The sequence below is a fragment of the Watersipora subatra genome, chromosome 2 (assembly GCF_963576615.1).
Source record: "Watersipora subatra chromosome 2, tzWatSuba1.1, whole genome shotgun sequence".
NCBI classification, from domain to species: Eukaryota; Metazoa; Bryozoa; class Gymnolaemata; order Cheilostomatida; family Watersiporidae; genus Watersipora; species Watersipora subatra.
Genome location: NC_088709.1, coordinates 19,879,841 through 19,899,580, shown reverse-complemented (window position 1 = coordinate 19,899,580; position 19,740 = coordinate 19,879,841). Strand labels below are relative to the sequence as shown.

Sequence of the window (19,740 nt, the reverse complement as noted above, 5' to 3'; positions counted from 1 at the left end):
GAATAAGCTGCGGAAAACAAAAACTAGAGCATCACCGCATAATCAGTTTAACTGTTAAGAGTTTTTGTAAGGATAGTCTCCAATGGACTAGCGTTGGTTCTACTTTTTGGCAGGTTAGTTCTATATTTTGCCTCGGTTTATTTATTAAAATAAAGATGGCTATTTTTGTTTTAAATGTCGATCATTCGTTAGAAGATAATATTTGAAAATACAGTGTGTCGCAAATTTGGTAGCTGGACCAGAAACTGTTATGATATTTCGATTAGTTTGATATTTTTACTTTTTAAAGTTGTTCAATCAATATTTTTGTATAATTGCGCTTATCATTGGAAGGCTAGATTACATCATACATATTCCTTATGTTTGGAAGCTAGCGTAATATGGAACACTAAAAAATATAAGACTATTCGAGTATTAAATCATCAGCTGGTCAAACATCTCTTTTCCGTTTACAAATTCCACATTTAGTTTTGCAAAATACCGTACTAGTTGAGCTTACGTGCTGCATCCTATATACTTATAGCCTAGTTTAGGGAATTACAGCTCTCACTGAGAAGGATGTGGGGCAGCAAAAATTGTTGCAAGTTTGGAGAAAACTTGGTGAGAGAACAGAAAAATTATTTAAGTGGTGTGACCATTACAAAAATAGTTAGTTACAGTGTGTAACTTTATTTAAAATATTAGTATTGTACAGTCACTACAATGGCATATCTTAATTACGCTTTTCGCTGTTGAACTAGGAGACTAGCTTGACCGAGTAACACCTCACAAGTATGCAGCTTTAAAAAGATAAACTAGAAAGAGGGCGGAAAGGTGACAAGGAAGCTAAAAAAGTGAACTATTTAATACAAAAGCAAAAAGGAATGGAACTGGTTATTTCATTAACCCATACACGCAGTTAGACATGTCAGCTGCTAAACAACACTACAACTTTTCCCTACATTTTACTTAAAATGTACTTACTGTGTTAGTATTTCAACCAACCCATGAGAGAAATAAGTCACTGTGGTAATGAAAGCTTATCAGAAATGGAAATGTAGCAATTAGAAAACAGTTATTATTATTGAAGGTCAAATATTTGGGACTTTGTGGCATTGTTTGGCGTGTTATTAAAGAGAGGTACCTTATTTAGGACTGCAATGACTAGTTGAAATTGTAGTCCATTGATTGGCTAAGCATTTGGGTCAAAGCAGAATAGACCTCGAAAACGGCTACTGTGCTTTATGCTAGCCCCATAAGTATATGACCTAAGGATGCACAGAAAAAAGACTTGGGCTTGCTCATAAATACTGCAATATATTCATGTTGGAGTGAGGCCCAGTATTTGGTCTGATCAATTGTCTAAGCAACTTGTTCAGCGATGCTGTTGAGCTTCAATAACCACCGCCTCCATATTTCCTATTTTGGTTGTCCTGTTATAATTACACCCAGATGAACTCAAGCCTACAGAAAGCTAATTGTGTTGGCCATTTACATAGACCACATGCTAAAACAAGATAGGAGTAAGAGAGAACTCAGTATTACAGTAATTAAAGCCATTGCTATCCCCGTGAGCTCTAAAAATGCTCTTCTGTTTACCTTATGTGCTGACTGCCATGCTTAGTATGCATCCACGATGTAAGGAGTATTTGGAAGGAGCATTTTGAACCTTGGTAATGGATCTTGTATGATTTTCGAGTCACCATTAACAAACTCTATTTATTCCTTGCATCTCTTCGGTTGCAACTGACGCTAGATATTTCTCTTTTTACTGTTGTTAGTTGTTTCATGGCGCTGTATAGTTGGGTAATATAGACAAATAAACAAGTTGTTTTTATTTAACTTATTCTTTCTACTCTAAGGTTTGTTTTCTTAAAAATAAATCAAAAAGCAAATTCAACTCCTAGCACTTGGATGGTTGACTACTGAACAAAGACTCATATTTTTAAAAATTAAAATGCTTAAACCAAATTGTGTTGGAGGAACTCGCAAAGATGAGACCTCATTACTTTTTAATGCACACATATTAGCCTTGACATTGACACGGTCTTTCATCCTCCGACTTTGGTAGAGTCTTAGTGTACCTCACTGTTGAGTTTACTCTCTTTAGTCGCATTCAAGTAATCGTTTGCTGCAGAAGTTTAAATCATTTCTACAATCAATACTTCCTTTAAACTCCATCCTCATTCATATATTTCATTATGTCAGATATTGCTGTTTCATTTGACCATAGTTTTAAGCTACTGACGTTTCTAAGTGTTGTGACAAAGTACTTCCGTGTTTCTGACTCATGTACAGACAACTCTTATTTTTTACTGGATGGTCAATGCTCATCCGCTAGTTAAATATCATGAACAGGCTTTGAAAAGTTCTCAAACTTCTCTCAAAACATTTCAAAAATTTCCAATACAACACCTACTACTCCGTTTTATGTCCTGTTGGGACTACAAGCTCTACAGTTTTGGATTGAGTTGATTGGACTCAGCAAAAGCCCTGAAGTTGACTCAAACTGTTATTAACACTAGCTAGCTATTAAGGTGGAGACATTAAGTACTACTCAATATCTTTTGAATAGGAAATTCATCAGGTTTCAATGCATTCTATACGGAATTACATAGTGGCTTCATTAACGCACTTCATGCCTCTAAGACGAGTTAGCTAAGGATAGGTTACCCTAGCTTTAGCTAGCTTAGCATAGCTTAAACTAAGGTTAGTTAGCGAGTGGTAAGTTAAGTAGGTTATATAAATGTTCTAGAGGTGCAATCAATGGCGTTTTGTAGAATTAAATTTTGTAGTGTTTTATATCAATCAACCATTACTCCACTTGCTTTTGCTCTCCTCAAAACACGATTACTAGCTGACATAATTTTATTCCTAAACCTGTCTTACACTTTATGTCTTTTATATCTCATAAATAGTTTTGTCAACTATTTTCATACATATAACTGTATATAATATATAAAACTATAATGAATATAGTTATATATTCCCATATACAACTACATGTATATTCATTGAGCAGGGCTTGTGTAGCATCTAATTTTGTCATTAAGGTTGCATGTGTAATGTACGACGCTGTATCCTGGGAATTCATACATCATCGCAGCATTGTACTCAAGTTAGAATTTGCATAAGTCTTTTCAAGCTCGGCAATCCTACACGTAATTTTAGTTGAAATGGATATCATTCAGAGCTTGTATGAGGAGAACGAATACTTATATGTGGGTAGGACAGTTAGTTAAGATTATAAGTGAAATTTATTTTTGGTTTTGTTTGCTTGTAGACTTGTAACAATCGTGCCTTTTTTGCAGAGGTACTTTCATCGGGCAGTGTGAGTATCTCTATGGAGGCACGGTTGCCAAGCAAGAGAAATGGTTTCTCGAGGCCTCTGCACCCATTGCAGCTTTTAGTTTTGACAATCGCTATTTATTTCGGCCTAATATGGTTTTGCGTCAATGTACCAGCTCTGATGAGAGAGTGGCAGGCTGCAGGCAACACTGTATCCTTAAAATGCTCTGCGAGTAGAGAATGTCTAGTGTGTTCTCCAATTTTGGCCTATCGTAATTATAGTCTGGCCGCAACTTTAGCTGCTGCGATCTCTTGCATATTCCCTGAACTCTTATTTGAGTGTTTGCTTTCTGTTGCCTGTTTTCAACTCACTGTCACAAATTTCTCAGAACAGTAAGCTATGCCAGCTATTATGATGAAATCAGCAGTACAAAAGTAGATCCCACTTAATGTAAATACTAATTAACATTTTTAACTGAGAGGTTAATGAAGGGTATAGTTATTTAGCACTACAACTAATCATTTAAAATGTTTACATGAGATAAAACTTGAATCGTTGTAACAGATTTACATGGGCGTCTTTAAACCAAGAAACTCATTTATTGTTGTTACTTCAGAAATGTTCAATTTAGATAGTTGGAAAATCGCTTTTTTTATCTCATTTGAAAGTAAGGTTAAGTAGGTTCCACATGGGTTCATTGCTACAACCATATACCTTTGCATTACCTGTATGTTTCATTAGCTTCATCACACTTGACTTCCTAGAGGCTTATTTCACTCTAGAACTTTTGCATGCATCATTGTTCTCGCTCTTGTTGTAACAGTATTTGTACATCGGTAATTTCTTTTCTTTATCAGCCCTACTGTAGTGATTACCATACTGCATATCTAATCTACTGAGTAAACATTTTCATTGTGTTTGTTTGCCCAACCAGTATCTCATTGCCATTAGCCGTTTGCCTTAACATTTCACTCCCAGATCGTAACCCTAACATTAGCTGCCCATCTAACAACATATCTTGTGGCCATGACTATTAATCCTGCAGACGACACCGTTATCGCTAAGGCGACTAAGGGAACGGCGGCAAAGCTAGACCGCACCATACACAGACATGCTATCGAGAATGAGTTCTGTCACCTCTGCGAGTGCACAGTGTAAGTTGAAGCCCTCAAAAGTTATTTCCGTTCTTCAGATCGTGTTTTCCTAGGCTGAAAACTTATAACTTGTGGTGCTACCATGAAGGTGAACCCTTTCTTTTGTTGCAAGTTTCTCCGTGTGAATGAGTACTTATCACGATTATCTAGGCCTCTGTTTTTTATCACACTCATGGTTAGATAGCTGTATTTTAGTGTAGGTCTATTGTTCAGTGCTGTTGCACCCATATCTTTTGTTCTGTACCAATTTATCAGTGTTCATTACCTTTTATTCCTCATTCTTTCTCACTTCTAGCTCACTTCTCCAAAACCTAATTTTCCGGCTCATATCTTTTATCTCATCCTATATCTTATGAGGCTCTATATCTTATGAGGCTTCATATCTTATGAGGCTTCATATCTTATGAGGCTCCATATCTTATGAGGCTCCATATCTTATGAGGCTTCATATCTTATGAGGCTTCATATCTTATGAGGCTCCATATCTTATGAGGCTCCATATCTTATGAGGCTCCATATCTTATGAGGCTCCATATTTTATGAGGCTCCATATCCCATAAGGCTCCGTGACCTACACTCATGCAATAAAGTATCTCCATGCTTCATCTACACCCAACTTTTTAAAAAATATCTAGAAAGATCAATGTTTGTTGCTGGGCAGCGAAGAGACAATTTATTTAATGGTGATTCGAAGCTAAGTATGTGTCAACTCCTAATAGATGATTTGCTACTAAAAACGGATGCTAACTACTGATATTATTGAACAAGCTCTTTCCTCGGTTGGCTATCATAGACATATAGTCTAGCAGAGTGATTGTCCTTGTTACATCGGCTCACATAATACATGTTGTTATCTTAAACCAGTCGTCTCTCATCTTGATTATCCATTTAGTCCATAACAAGTAGCTTATACATGGAACTCCTGACACACACATGTACTTGGTTCACTTTCAATTGCTCAACTATATCTTCATTTAGATATGGCACAAACTTGGGGCAAGAGTTGGGACTAAGGCTAATGTGTGTGGGCGGTTTGAACATCGCAATTCTTTGGCTTTGTAATATTGTCGTCTTTGTTTGAGGTTCTGTTTTAGACATTCAAACCTCAGCTCTCTCGGAGACACTAAGTGTGGCCGAGCCTCTGAGAGCCAATTTTTCTGTTCTGCTACATTACGTCTCAAATTGCGCATTGTTGTAGGGGTGTTAGATCGAAACACTGCAGCACTTGTAATAAATGTATAGAAGATTTTGATCACCACTGCATCTGGCTAAATAACTGCGTTGGCCGCAAGAACTATCGGTAAGCGCTTGATACTTATCATAGTCCATTTTTACAGAATAAACGAGAATATATGCATATGAACAGGCAGCCATTTCAGTTGAATTTCTCCTTAAACATTTTTATTGAGTGAATTTTTTACAACTGTTGAATGGCAAATCCGGAAATGTTTATGTTAACTATTTTGTATGGGAACATGGAATATGAGATTTCTGTCTAGAAGGCACTTACTTACCTTTCGAACATATTAATTCAATGTAATAGCTAAACCGAGATTACGTGAATTGCTTAAAGAAGACTTATGACTAGAGAAAAAGACTTAGAGAAAACTTTATGATGCATTTATTATTTTTTACCGCAAAATCTGACCTGCACATAATAAAAAACTCTATTGACACATAGTACTAATAATAGTGATATTGGGGATTGTAATAAGGATAGCAATGATAAGGATATTAGTTATAGCGATAGTAGTAATAGAGATAATTGTAGTAATGATAGTAGTATTAGTGACAGTATTAATAGCGATAATAGTTGTAGCGATGGTAGTAATATCGATAGTCATAATAGCAGTAACAGCGATAGTAGTAATTTAATGATAGTAGTAATAACAACCTTCATTTTTTTGTGACGTCATTCTATCGTTGTCTGCCATCCTTATGGACAACTTTTATCGTTAAAAACACGAATCTTCTGCAATTAATTATTGCAAACAATGTTTTTGTTTGCAAATTTTTTATTTTAGTGTCAAAACAACGCCGAAAAATACTATTAATCAAGAGAATGACAATCTTTTTCTACAAAGATGGTGGCTTTTCCATGGACGAGCGCATGTGCAAACAGGGTGATGACGTCAAAAAAAACGATGGATAGTAGTAACAGCGATAGTGGAAATAACAATAGTAGTAGCTGGTAATTCTTTTGATAAAGATTCACAGTAAAAATAGATTAAAGGCAACTTTTAGATTTAGAATTTCTAAATTTTAAAATTTTCGAATACATGTATGTCCATGTTCCATATTTAACATCTAAAATTACTTGAGAGACCGTTATACGCCAGTGGTCTTAGCTTGCAATTGTGGCATTTTAAAATGTACATGTGCTTATTAAAAGCCAGTTCTGAGTAAATTTAATAAAATTTTACTTCAAGAAGACTTAGTCATAAGTAGATTTGTCATCAATGAACATCATTGGCTGTCCACATAGCGGCGTATTCTTTCAAACATACCCTCCTAATTCTATAATCTATGTTATTCATACTTAATTTTATTGTTAATATTTATTAAGCACTCTATAGTTATAGGATTTTTGCATCTTATACTGTTTTGTGTTAAATTGTATCACCTACATTGTAAATTGATCACGTTAGATAGTTATGAGGGTCTATATGAGATTTCTTGTCTGTTTCAAGGACGTTCATCGTTTGTCTTTTCTTTGGAATACTCTCTGGCATCATCATCAGCTCCATCAATATCCTTCAATTCGTAGCTTACTTCACAGATGTGGACAATGGCCATATATTGCTGCCTTACGCAGGTAAAACTCACAAACAATTGCTGATTCCTTTAAACCTAAAAAAGGAAACTTTTTAGTGCTCAAGTGTTTCCTAAAGAAGCCATGTTGCCCTTTGGATTTAGAAAACACGGAATTTGCTAAATAGAATAGTGTCTGGTCTATGCAAGATTTTCACAAAATCTATCTCTTCGATATTTTATTATTTTATCTGTTTATTTCAACATACATGTAGAACAATATTCTATGTTGAAATACACATATGTTCAGATCATCATATTGTGGTGTTCTCAACACCATATTATGGTATTCTCAGCCATATATCAGCCTGCAAACAACAGGCATTCAATTGCTAAGCAATAGACGTTTGCCAATCCTTATCTGATGGTGTTGGAGCACTAGCCATGTTTGACAGTGACCAGTCAAGTAAGGCGGTTTACTGGCGCTCCTGGATATCTGCAAACTTAATTAATTGAAAAAGGTGCTCAGAAGTATTTTCAAAAGTTTTCCATGATTACTGGATAATTAACTGCAAATATTTTCAGACTAACATCAATGATTGCAGTTTTTCAATTCCTTCTGCATTAGGTATACACCCCTTTTCATTGGATTATCAATGGTATTTGGGTGTTGTATTTTACATTATGGACAATAGTTTGATCAAGACAAGAGTTGATTAACTATAAGCTGCATATGAAGTGTACCCGAGATCACTACTACTACTACTACTAGTAGTTGAGTGCACAGCAAATCAATAGTCTTTTTCCATAAAAATATCAAAATCAAATATTTTTGTTATGATTGTAAAGGAGAAATACAATTGAGTAGACATGGAGCAGCGAAACAATGAAGAGAAAGTTTATCGATTTTGTGGATCACCTGAGATTAGGTGTTTGGGGTGCCCCTGAGTGTCTCTCGTAACAGTGTACGATCGATTACATTTGATAAAAAACTAAGTATCCCAGTGCCCATATTCAGTAAAGTTTTTTTAAATAAACTATTGCGATAGGCCGGCATTACACATACCCAATATGGCATTTAGAACAAGTAGTTAACATGGGACAAATACAAAAAGCCCTTTCACAGATCAAGTAGCCAAGAACTTTGCTACGTTTTTAAAAATGGTGCCGCAACAGAATCCTTGTAGCCTTGAAGTTTTATTTCTAATTTTTGTGCAGGTAAACAGCGGAAATACAAGATAATGAATAATTTGAATATGTGTGACCAGGCTCTACTTAAAGCTGGTTCATACTGTCAATGCATGTGGGCATTGCCCTTTCTGCAATTATTCATCGTCTATGCGCCCTGTAAACTAATGACATCGTCAAGACAATACGAATACATTGGGAAGGATTGCGGCTGTTAAACTTTCTCGATAGTTCATCGAACATCCCCGTCTGCCTGTGCAATGTGTATCACTTGCGCGTTGATGATTGGCCATCACCGATTGCTTGATCTATATTTTCTTTTATGAAAGTTGCTGCGGGACTAGTATTCCAAAGTTTCCGCGATCGCACTGTATACTAAGAACACTGTATCGCTGAATATTCGCTGATGTAAACGCTGCTGGGTTTGTGATGTGGGAATATTGTTATCACAGGCGATCACTAAAGGATTTTGTGCGCTTAACTCCAACACGAAGATATAATATGAACCAGCCTTTGGCAACTGGTCGAATGAAAATGTGTAATCATAGAAATTGACCAAGAGCACTTATTCCATTATTTACATTAGTACTTGACATGTTTCCTCTGCGGATTACCTACTTACTATCTTCATGACAGACCTTTGTTATCGTGCTGACTATATTTACTTGATAGCACTTATTATGTGATTGATCTCATCTTGAGCTATCCGCTTTAGTAGAGTAGGGAACAAGAAGCACTTGTATATGTTGCCATAGCAATAGAGTTGTGGAGTGCGAACGTCACATTACGTACTTGATGTGAACACTACATTGTCTAGCTTATGTCTCACACTATAATAGCTCTAAGTCAGTCTGATTGCACAAGAAACTTTGTTTCATACTGTTTGATGAGCATTGGCAAATGGTGCAAACATGCGTTATAGTAAACATGTATAACTAACCTGTAGTTGAATGACCCTAATATTATTAGGGTATCATGGCTACAGCAGATACCTTGGGATTTTCACCTGAGTTTCTGCTAACAACCGATCAGTGTTCGTGAGCTTGATGAGCAGAGTTTATTATTTTCTGTATGACTGTATTAGATATTTTTATTTGATTGCTTTTAATGCTTTTATGACTTACAATTGAAGTAGTTACTCACTCGAAAATTTTTACATTTGCACATATATATATATACATGTGCGTGCGTAAATTTAGTAATAGTATATATATATATGCGAACACTTACACGTGCGTACGTGTAAATGTAACAATCGCAGGGGACTATATATATAGCCAACAACTGTGATCAGTGCTCTGCCCTTTTAATTTCTTCTCATTTAATGTTTATTTTGATTACAGAGCTGACCAGAGACACCTCTCTTATCACCACAACATTGCAGTTAAACGTGTCACAAACCACTCTTAACCTACAAGCCACTGGTAGGTCTTAGCTTGTTTTCTTTTCACTCTCCTAAGCGTTTAATAATTGCAAAAACATTGTCATTTATTTAAAGCAGTAGCCACTGGAATTTTATTACATCCGTGAAAATCTTTTTAGATTATGAAGATGCATTCAAATATAATTTGCTGCTGTCTACGATCTGTTACAGCTCAATTCTACATATTCTTCCAGCCGGTTCCATTTGAAGCATTTTTGTTCCTTATCGCTTTAACTGCGGTACTCGCTCTAGTAGCATTGATATTGCTGAGCCACCTATTCATCTTCCACGTCTTTTTAAGTAAGTACAATTTTATTTACCGCTCTGTCCTGCATACACTTGGCCTAAGTTTCTCAATAATCCTTTGTGATACTGGTAGCTAAGGCTATGAAAATTGTTTGCGAAGCAATGCCAGGTAGGATCTCTGTGCCTTGGGTTGACGCCCGATAGGATGCCATTTTGAAAACTGGCAGTGTTGAAAATCATATGGAAGGCAATTGCGTTTAAGGTTTGGTCTGTTTAGCTGTACAAACATGTGAGTATGTTAGATTAATGAATTTATTGCAGTGTGTAAAGGCTTAAGCACATATGACTATATTGTGAGGCAAAGGCTAACTGAGGAAGAAAAAGCGAGAACCCGAGACCTAGAATTGGAAACACGTATTCAAACAACTACAAGCACATCCTGTCTTAATGTGAGTATCTGTGCAGTATTTAACACCATAAGATGCATGTGTAATATCTAACACTGTTATATATATCTAAAATATGGCATCGAACTGGGTGAATATCCCACAGTATCTTGCAGAATAAATATCTATAAGGAAATAGAGTCAGTAACATTTTCTATATCCAACGGTAGTGAGTACACAAACTTTGTAACGGTCAACTGGACATGTCTTGAATATCATTACTAAAGTGTTCACCGACATTCCAAAACTTTTTTTTTAATTGACCAATTTATTTATTTTATTTATTAGCCTATTTCTTGTGCATTAAACACAATTTCATCAGAACTTATGCAAATGGTTAAATCTATTAGAATCTATCAATATTTTATTTTACAATGCGGTGTTATTTATAGTTAATGATCTTGATAATCAGTTTCTTATTTAATAATGAATGTCAAGGTTAAGTGCTATGAACCACTGTCTTGTCACAAGTTTTTTCAGGTTTGCCAAAAAATGCGTTGTGTACATATTGAAATTCAATTGGCAATTATAACTGAGTAATTTTGTTTCAGCAGTATTAGCGAGAGCATTAGCATAGTTGGCGGTGCCAGCGGTAGGGTGGTCTAATCTAGCAATAAGATCAGATATATAAGATTCAACTTGGTTCAGGCTCACAAGTATTAAAGCCCGATCTAGCCCAGGACCTATTATTATATATAATTTGCAGGGCCACCTGAACAAAAACCCATAATTTTGTACCCCAAGTTTTTGTAACGCTAAGATAATAATTTTCATTTTTGTAATAATTATAAATGCATTCACACAATGAAATATTGATGGAGAAGCTCTATTTTACTCAGAATTCCGAGCGTAATATAACCGGTCTCAATTGTTCAGTTTATGATGGATGAAAATAAAATTGCAAACTGCAACGTAAACGTATTTCTGCAGTTAGCGCTAGTGAAGTTAGTCAACATTGGGCATCAGATATTTGTGATAACTATATTTCTATATCAGCGTATGGGAATTAGCGATTTACTCAAACTGCAAAAATGATTTTTACGAAACTAAATAAAAATATCAAACATGGTTTCTGTACATCGAATGCATCGATGTTTGCGTAGAACCTTTTTATATCAAAGAACTTTAGAAACAACTTCAGGACAGAAACTCAGCTTTTACAGCAAAAATACTGATTGTATTCAACAAAAATCTTTTAGCAAACATTTCGTTGGAACAAGTAAAATAATAATTACTTAATAACAATAAATAATAATTAATAAATGAAAGATTTAAATAGTGATTACCATACAGTGCTTTCTTTGTTGTGTTTAAATTATTATATACATTTTGTATATTATTGCTTTAGTTTTATATCTTTGCATCATTTTATTACACTATACATAATAATATATAAGCGTATTTGTTAAGAGTATTTAGTGAGAAAGAAGGTTGGCCCAACCCAAAGCAAAGAATTGGCATTTTGGATTCAGGCCAGGATTGGGCTTACTATCTTACCTCTAGGCTAAAGGTAAAATCGTAAGCACAAGCCCTAGCTAATTATTGACGGTAATTTACAAAAACGATAATTTTGCTTATAGCAACTTCACATTATTTTGAAGCACTCAAAATAACTTTTAGTTACACCTCTCGGAGCAACGAGAAAATTATTTTACAGAGTATATAGCAGTGTCACGTTCAAAGACATCTCTAGCAGTGTCACATTCAGAGACCTTTCTAGCCGATTTAATGTTTAAAAAGCTGTCAATTGATTCCCTGAATTTTTAACCTCTTTAGTAGACCAGACCAGCCGGCTATTCACCTAGACTGCCTTACTTACAAACTCACAGAAGCAAACTACGTGCCGAAATGATGTGACTAGTTGCTATCGTTTCTATAGTTGTTTTTCGTCTCTATTCTGTTGGTCTGTTCGCCACTATTGATGTCATAATCGCACTTTCACTTGATCTAAAAAATTTAACCTCAATCAAGTTTTGTTGGTGCTAATTTTAAAACATCCTGGCAGTCAGATCACCTCAAACATCAAAAAAATTGCAAGTGGTAGAAAAACACAGATACTTTATGATAAAACATACTAAAATTTTGTAAAAGTTCATCTCTATGATTGGAATTAACAACATAAATACATGTATGGCGGTTTTAAGTAGGGAAGGCAAAACCCAACGTATTACGATACTTTACTGCCAACATCATCCACAGCAGTCCATTTTTTACTTTTGTTTCTCAGGAGCAATACAAACGCTGGTGTGACTTGAAGCAACACCTGTCATGTCCCCACTGCTGTCTCAGACTTCATACATGAATTGTTAGTTATCACTCAACACAAGTCCACTAACTTACCTTTGTTTGAAAAGCGAATGCCACATTTATGTCTAATACAACCACAGTTTAACGACCTGTAACAGGAAATATGTGTCCTTGACCCTTTTGAGAGCTTCTCATTTATAATTAACGCGGTAGGTTAGTCTCACAACTTCACAAGTGCTTTAAAAGTTTTCTTCCTTTCGAGTGTTTGTTAACAGCAATAGTTTGACTGGAATAGGAGTTCTTTTTATTTAATCTGAACACAATGTTTTACAGCGTGGGTTCCTCACTAAATCAAGGGCAGTAGCTCCATCTGCAATGGTTGAGAATCCTGACTTATATCCAACAAAGGAAAAAACTGAGCACTCGTTAGTTTAACACCGGAGACTGCACGCCTGTCTTTGAACTTGTAGCCTGATTTAGTTTTGAATTATTACCTTGCCATGGTAAAAAAATGAGCGGGAAAGCTAACTGTTGACAGGAAGGTGATTAGAGTTTGCCAACACCATCTAAATAGTGTTTCTGTATATCACTTTAGATCTCTTCCACTAGCGCTCTAATCACCTTTTCAATACTTCCTGTGCAAGGGTGTCTATCCGACATCAATAATACTGCAAAAAGTACATGGTTTAAAGCAATGAGAAGGATTTGTCTTTTCAATGCTACCTCATTTTTTCCACTCTCAATGTACTGATAGCCCACGCTCTGAATAATGTATAACCGAGAATGACTAGATTTACTTATTTTTGTCAGATTAGGAAGGGAAAGTTGTTGTGCTCATCCATTTCCGTTTGTATAATGATTTTTGCAGTTTTTATGAGAAATTTTATCATGCATGTGATTGCTAAGAGCTATGTTGAACATATCAACATATGTTCTATCCTCGCTCACCTAAATTAAGTATTATAATTTATTTTTAGAGATCTTTTCTCTCTTGAACTTGTATTATAGTGTATTACAATATAATCATCACGTTTTAGTGTTGATACCTCCTGCTGGTTGTGCTCAAATACAGAACTGATAAACAGAGTCACTGTGTTATTATGTTCCCACAGGACTAGCGCACTTGCAAGTACTATGAAAATCCTTGGTAAAATGATATTGCTGCAAATAGCTAATTGGTGTATTTCATTTAGGTATGCATTAGTTACAGTCTGTATTAGTGAAACCAGTAATAGAGCTCTAAACAACAGATGGCAGGTGAAGCAGACAGGTTAGAACGATGGGGGATTGAAGCTGAGATGACCACAGGTTAGGTGCTGAGTGTTTTGAGTGTTCAACAGTTACCGTAAAACCTCTAATTAACGCTATGGGGCTCTATTCTTCAATCTTTTCTCTATAGTGGCGGTCAATTAGAGGCGGCGTTCAAATAGGCGGCGTCTATTTTCCAAATGGCTCATCAGAATTTTTAGGAACATAAATTTAGCCCTATTACGGGTGAAGCGAATGTCGCCTATATTTTGCTCTCTTTTTCGGTGGAGCATTATTAAACCTTTTGGATGCAATAAATCTGCTAACTCATCTCAAACTTGTCAAAGACCTTTTAATAAATGTGCATCGAGAAACCAAGAAATATTTCTACCAGTTGATATCTATTGCTTGCAATTGACTTGCGATGATATTATAGCCTGTGTCCTTCTTTGCAATTTGTTGGCATTTCCAATTTTCATTTCATTCTGAATTTGAAGACATATTTTTATTTTATATCTACATTTAACGTTGTTGAATAAAAGCTCATTGCACTCACTGATATGTTTGCTACAGTTTGCAGCCAAAACCAGCTGTTTATGTGCAATAGAAATGCGGTTATGAGCATCGATCCATTGTAAGCCGTGTTAAGGTAGCCGAAAAGATGCTATTAAATAACATGCTATAAATCTGCATATTTATAAGTTATACGACAATAATCTATTAAATGATACAAATATATATATATATTCATGAACAAGTGACATAAACGAACCATATTTATAGTACATGCAGAAACATAAATTAAGGTTTTTGAAACAAATAGCTGCATTCTGATTGATGTTTTTGATGAAACGAACATCTTCTAGATGTCCAATACCTTCCACAATATCTTCTGGCCTCAACTTTTCTTCTGCACTGCTAAACTAGGCAAAATTAGCGTCCAAATAATTTTTGGAAGAGCTAAACTTTTACGCACTGCATTTAGCACAATAAAAGTATGCTCGGTAAACGTAACCTTTGTTCCAAAACTTGCGAACCGTTTTTTATATACATGACCTTTGAAATATTAGGACCACGTTAAACTAGGGACTACTATTAGCCTGAGACAGTTAGTAGTTATTTATACGGCATTGCTTTCAAAGTTTCATTTATCATCGTAAATTGAAGCCGTTCTTTATATAGTTCCATGTACGTCAAAGTATCAGGACCGCTTAAACAAAGAACCACTATTAGTTTGAAACAGTAATTATTTCTATAGAGTTGCTTTGAAAGTTCATTTACCATCGCACATTTAGGCCATCTTTTAAATATGTAGGCTTAAATTTACCATCGTAAATTTAAGCCGGTTTTCGTATATGTAGGCTACTTCAGAGTAGTAAGACCGTGTTAAACAGAGAACTACTACCAGCCTGAGACCGTTATTGATTATTGCTATGTTGTTACTTTTTCAAAGTTTTATTTTATTTTCAGTTTTATTTTATTCTCAAAGTTGTTCTCAAAGTATTATTGAAAAGGAAACTAAAAGCTCTGGAATTGGACGAGAATTAATTGTTATTGATATAAACGATTCATAATTAATATGATTTTGGACACTTCTATTGGACAGTTGGTATCACGGGCTCGCAAAGATCAAATAATGTCAAAGTGGGGGTCAAATAAAGGTGGCGTTCAATTGGAGAGTGGCGGTCTATTTTAACCCTTCTCTCAGGGTGGCAGTCAATTGGAGGTGGCGTTCAAATAGAGATAGCATTCAATCAGAGGTTTAACAGTAGTAGCTGTACATCAACTACATTATGCACTATAGGTGATATACAGTAGCTGAGTAATACTATAGGTGATATACAGTAACTATATAACACTATATACAGTAGCTGGACAACACTATAAGTCATGTACAGGAACTGGGTAATACTATAAGTAATGTACAGTAACTGGGTAATACTATACGTGATATACAGTAGCTGGGTAATACTATAGGTGATATACAGTAGCTGGGTACTGCTATAGGTGATATACAGTAGCTGGGTACTGCCATAGGTGATATACAGTAGCTGGGTACTGCTATAGGTGATATACAGTAGCTGGGTAATACTAAAGGTGAGCAAAATCAGCTATATATAAGGCTTAGTAGCAGTATATATGTTCATACAAATTTTTTATTGCCATAAGTAATCATCAACAAAATTATGTTTTTTGTTACATGCCAAACAGAACGATGAATGAAAAAACAGAAATCAGGAAATATTGAGTGAGTTGAACAAATGTTTAAAATGTTTTAAAAGTTGGTAATCTAATAGTATCGCAGGAAAGTCAAATAATGAATAGAAGGTTTTAGTAACGCAAAGTTCATAAACCAAAACATTTGATAGTGGATGTAGTATGTTGGTGTCACAAAATAGAAAACGATAGTCATCATGTGTGGAAGGATAAATACAAATATTTTGGGCGTAGTTTCCGCAAGATTTAGAAACCAGTAACGTGAATACAGAAATGAGCAAGTTTGGGATATGTTCAAAGATTTTGTGATGTGAGTGATGGAATTGTGATAAGCTGGAGTACACACGTCTTAGAATAGATTTCTGTAGGACTCTCCTTCTCAGCTCAATACGGAAAATATATAATTATATATCAACTTCATCAATCAGATGACAATGCACAAATTGAAAGGTAAACAACAGTGCTGTCATTTTGTATATGAAATATCTGCATTGTTTCAAAAGAACATCTTTGATGAAAGCTTGCTGCAAACATAATCAATACATTTGCACCATGTAAAATCATCGATTATGATGAAGTCGAGTAGTTATGTTAATTTCTTCTGCGTCAAATTTTTACCCTCACATATAAATTGAAGGATACATTATCCCTATTGAGATGATTGATTAACAGAAATATGGCTTTTGCACGCCGATCTGTAAACAATTGGTTGTACACCACAGAAAAAAATCTTTGATATCAGAATCATTCTCTTTTCAGCAAGGTGATGTCATTGTTGCTTCGCAGTGTCATCAGCGTAGGCATATGTAGTACTTGACAAGGGCATCGTGAGCGAGTCATTTATGTATATTAGCAAGAGTTTAGGAGCAAGAATAGATCCGTACACGTAAGTGTGCGTGTAAACTTATTTGATGAGAGAAAGGACGTGTGTGATACTCGGCATGTTCCGTGTTTTCCAAGAATAATTTCAAGTAACATTAGTAATAGAGGTGTGGAAACCTCGTGTTTATACATAAAATAAAGCAACAGATTCCTAGTAAAACCTGCCTAAATGAGGTCTATAGGAAAAAAGAATAAACATCAGTGGATGAAGGTGTGATTACTTAGCATGTTAAAATACATATCCACATTCAATTACATCATAAGAGATGAGTTGGTATTATTACTGAGCCTAAACTGATCGATTTAGTTTGGTGAAATAAAAATATGCTCACATATTACTCATAAATACGAATACGATGTACGCTATCCCATCCTGAGAGGATGTTACTGTCATCAGATATTGCCTACATGAACATTAAAATTAAACAATTCATACATCTGTACACACTTCGAGCTATTTGCTAGAAACATATTGTTTATCACCTCTTCTTATTTTTCCGTTTAGATTTACTCTCTACCGGTTTGGGGTTGTCAGCTGGTGTTTCTGCATGCTTGAGAGCCGCGTGGCCAGTCTCCTTGATATGCTCAAACAATTTGTTTCTGGTTGGCATCAGACTATGGCAGACTTTACATGCCAATTCAGGCAGCTGTAAGCAGAAAAAGCTCTAGAATAAAAACAGGCTGCTCGAGCAATAGTAGCAATGCTTCTATCTCTGCATGAAATCATTCGACAGGTCATTTTTATAGAAAGATGACAGAGATGTAACTATTGCATAGACTGAGTGTAAAGCGGTTACTGTATTTTACGGACTATAAAGCTGCGTTTCCACCAGCAGACTTGCAAATAGAGTCTATAGCATCTGCAAATAAAGAATTTTCAGATGCTTCAATTAATATGCTGTTGCTACAAATATTGAATGATTATTAATTCTGTTAATAGCTCCCTTCAGGTGGGTTATCAACAGAATTATTACTCGCGTTTGAAGCCATACCAAAAAAATCATGCAAAAATGTAAAAACTAATATGGCATCCATATTAAAGGGCAATGTGTGATTCGCTGTGAAGTGTGATTTCATTGGCTACTCAAATTGAAGATCGGTCTAGACTCGTCCACCGATCGGGCACAGCCCGATAAAATTTCTTTCTGGCAAAAATCGGTCTTGGGCTCGTTTGCTCTTTTCACAAGATGTGTTTTTTGACCAGTGGGCCAAATCGCCCAGACAACCGGCATGAAATCGGCTGGGGTGAATGCAGCTAGAGTGACATTTTTTCAGTTTGGTCAGGGGTAGAAACCTATGTGTGAAACTATTGGCACAGATTGCTTTCGTAGATTTGTTAGATAGCATGGTAACATGTGTTGCTAGCATGCCAGTCACACTCTCAGTTGTGTCATGCAGCGTAGGCATACCGATCAGCCTGCTGTTGCCTCCATTATATTTTTAAACTGTTTGACATTTAAATTTTAAAAAGCATTTCAAAAAATTTGACTTAAATCATAGTTCAAGTTGTATGTCTTTTTTTCATTATTCTAAAGGCTGATGCGAGGTATAATGCAGAGTGACTTATAGTACAGAAAATATGGTTTATGTACATATATAGGAGGGTAGCCACCACAATGACTAGGAGGTTAATGATAAGGCTGAGGGGCAGATGAGCAGGAGCTAGAGTACTTACAGCATCCTTTTGTCCACCTCGATCCTCCGTGGCAGCCTTCTTTTTGTTTTTCTTGCTTTTGCTAGATGATATGTGGATAAACTCACTGATGTCGTCCTGTACCTAAAATGATATGTGGATAAACTCACTGTTGTCTGCTTGTGCCTAAGATGTCATTGATGTCTTTTTGTACCTGTAATGGTATGTGATCCACAAAACCGATGTCTTCCTGATCCTATGATGACATGGGACAAATTCACTGATCTCTTACTGTGCCTAAGATATATGTACAAGTTTTGCATCGAACATTGACATGCAACTGTGTCACCTCCAGGCAGGCATGGTTGGATCAGATGTCACTTATTGCTAGCAATGCAACATTTTTCAAGAGCTATGACAAGTTTGAAAAAGTAGGGAGAGATAGAAAATGATAATTGATAGATTCGCAAATCTGCTATGAAGTGTTGTGCGACTATAAAGAGGTATACACACAGTAACTGTATTACAGCTTGCACCTTTGAAAGCTTGCTAGCCTAACCCAAATGTTTGGTTCAACCAGGTTCAACCTAAGCTCGCACTTGATTGAACATGCCGTTAGTAACGAGCACATTGTTCACTTTTTATACAAAAGGTTACTTCAATTGCAATCCAAAGAGCATCAACTGGAATCAAAAGACAACATTACAAAAAATAGCTGAACCAATATTAATATTTTTTGAGGTTGGGTTCATATTAGATTGCTGCAGTTGAGATGTGCACTTTGAGTGCTTCAGCTTAGTTGGCCTAACGACCTCTCAGCATGATCTCTAATTGGAACATGAATGTTTATGTGGCTATAAGCACGTCATCTAATTGAAACAAATAGTGACAATACTATTAAGTAACAATATCAATATAAGTATATAATATCAATAATAATATAGGCAACAAGGGCTTCACGCTAAAACTACTTGGTTTTCTATTAAGAAAAATATAGACGCTCTATCAGGCTCGGTCCACATCAACCATTATGTTCC

The 19,740-nt window shown here is 35.6% G+C and overlaps 2 protein-coding genes across 4 annotated transcripts in view; one reads left to right on the top strand and one right to left on the bottom strand.

Moving 5' to 3' along the window:
* On the top strand, window positions 1–13,759 carry LOC137388950 (palmitoyltransferase ZDHHC1-like). The gene is made up of 9 exons (XM_068075459.1): window positions 1–113; window positions 3,291–3,478; window positions 4,247–4,422; window positions 5,621–5,722; window positions 7,113–7,237; window positions 9,705–9,785; window positions 9,956–10,084; window positions 10,352–10,479; window positions 13,057–13,759. Exons 2-9 carry the CDS (start codon window positions 3,323–3,325, stop codon window positions 13,156–13,158), a joined length of 999 nt encoding a protein of 332 aa, XP_067931560.1. The 5' UTR covers window positions 1–113; window positions 3,291–3,322; the 3' UTR covers window positions 13,159–13,759.
* The window catches only part of LOC137388949 (dnaJ homolog subfamily C member 21-like), a 28,421-nt gene continuing 21,042 nt past the window's right edge, over window positions 12,362–19,740 (bottom strand). Inside the window, exons 13-15 of one of the 3 annotated variants that reach the window (XM_068075455.1) lie at window positions 18,746–18,847; window positions 17,554–17,717; window positions 12,362–12,423 (exon numbers count right to left, since the gene is read on the bottom strand). In XM_068075455.1, the coding sequence (XP_067931556.1) occupies window positions 12,369–12,423; window positions 17,554–17,717; window positions 18,746–18,847 (321 nt within the window). In that variant the 3' untranslated portion in view covers window positions 12,362–12,368. Of the gene's footprint in view, window positions 12,424–16,126; window positions 16,572–17,553; window positions 17,718–18,745; window positions 18,848–18,912; window positions 19,001–19,740 lie in introns of those variants that run through there. The other 2 variants (XM_068075456.1, XM_068075457.1) reach the window with 2 other exon arrangements.

Excerpts from the sequence above, each read along its gene's own strand:
- LOC137388950 (XM_068075459.1), top strand. The coding sequence starts at position 3,323 with ATGGAGGCACGGTTGCCAAGCAAGAGAAATGGTTTCTCGAGGCCTCTG. Across the intron at positions 9,786-9,955 it reads TCTTAACCTACAAGCCACTG|CTCAATTCTACATATTCTTC; the intron begins GTAGGTCTTAGC and ends GATCTGTTACAG. Across the intron at positions 10,085-10,351 it reads CATCTTCCACGTCTTTTTAA|TGTGTAAAGGCTTAAGCACA; the intron begins GTAAGTACAATT and ends AATTTATTGCAG.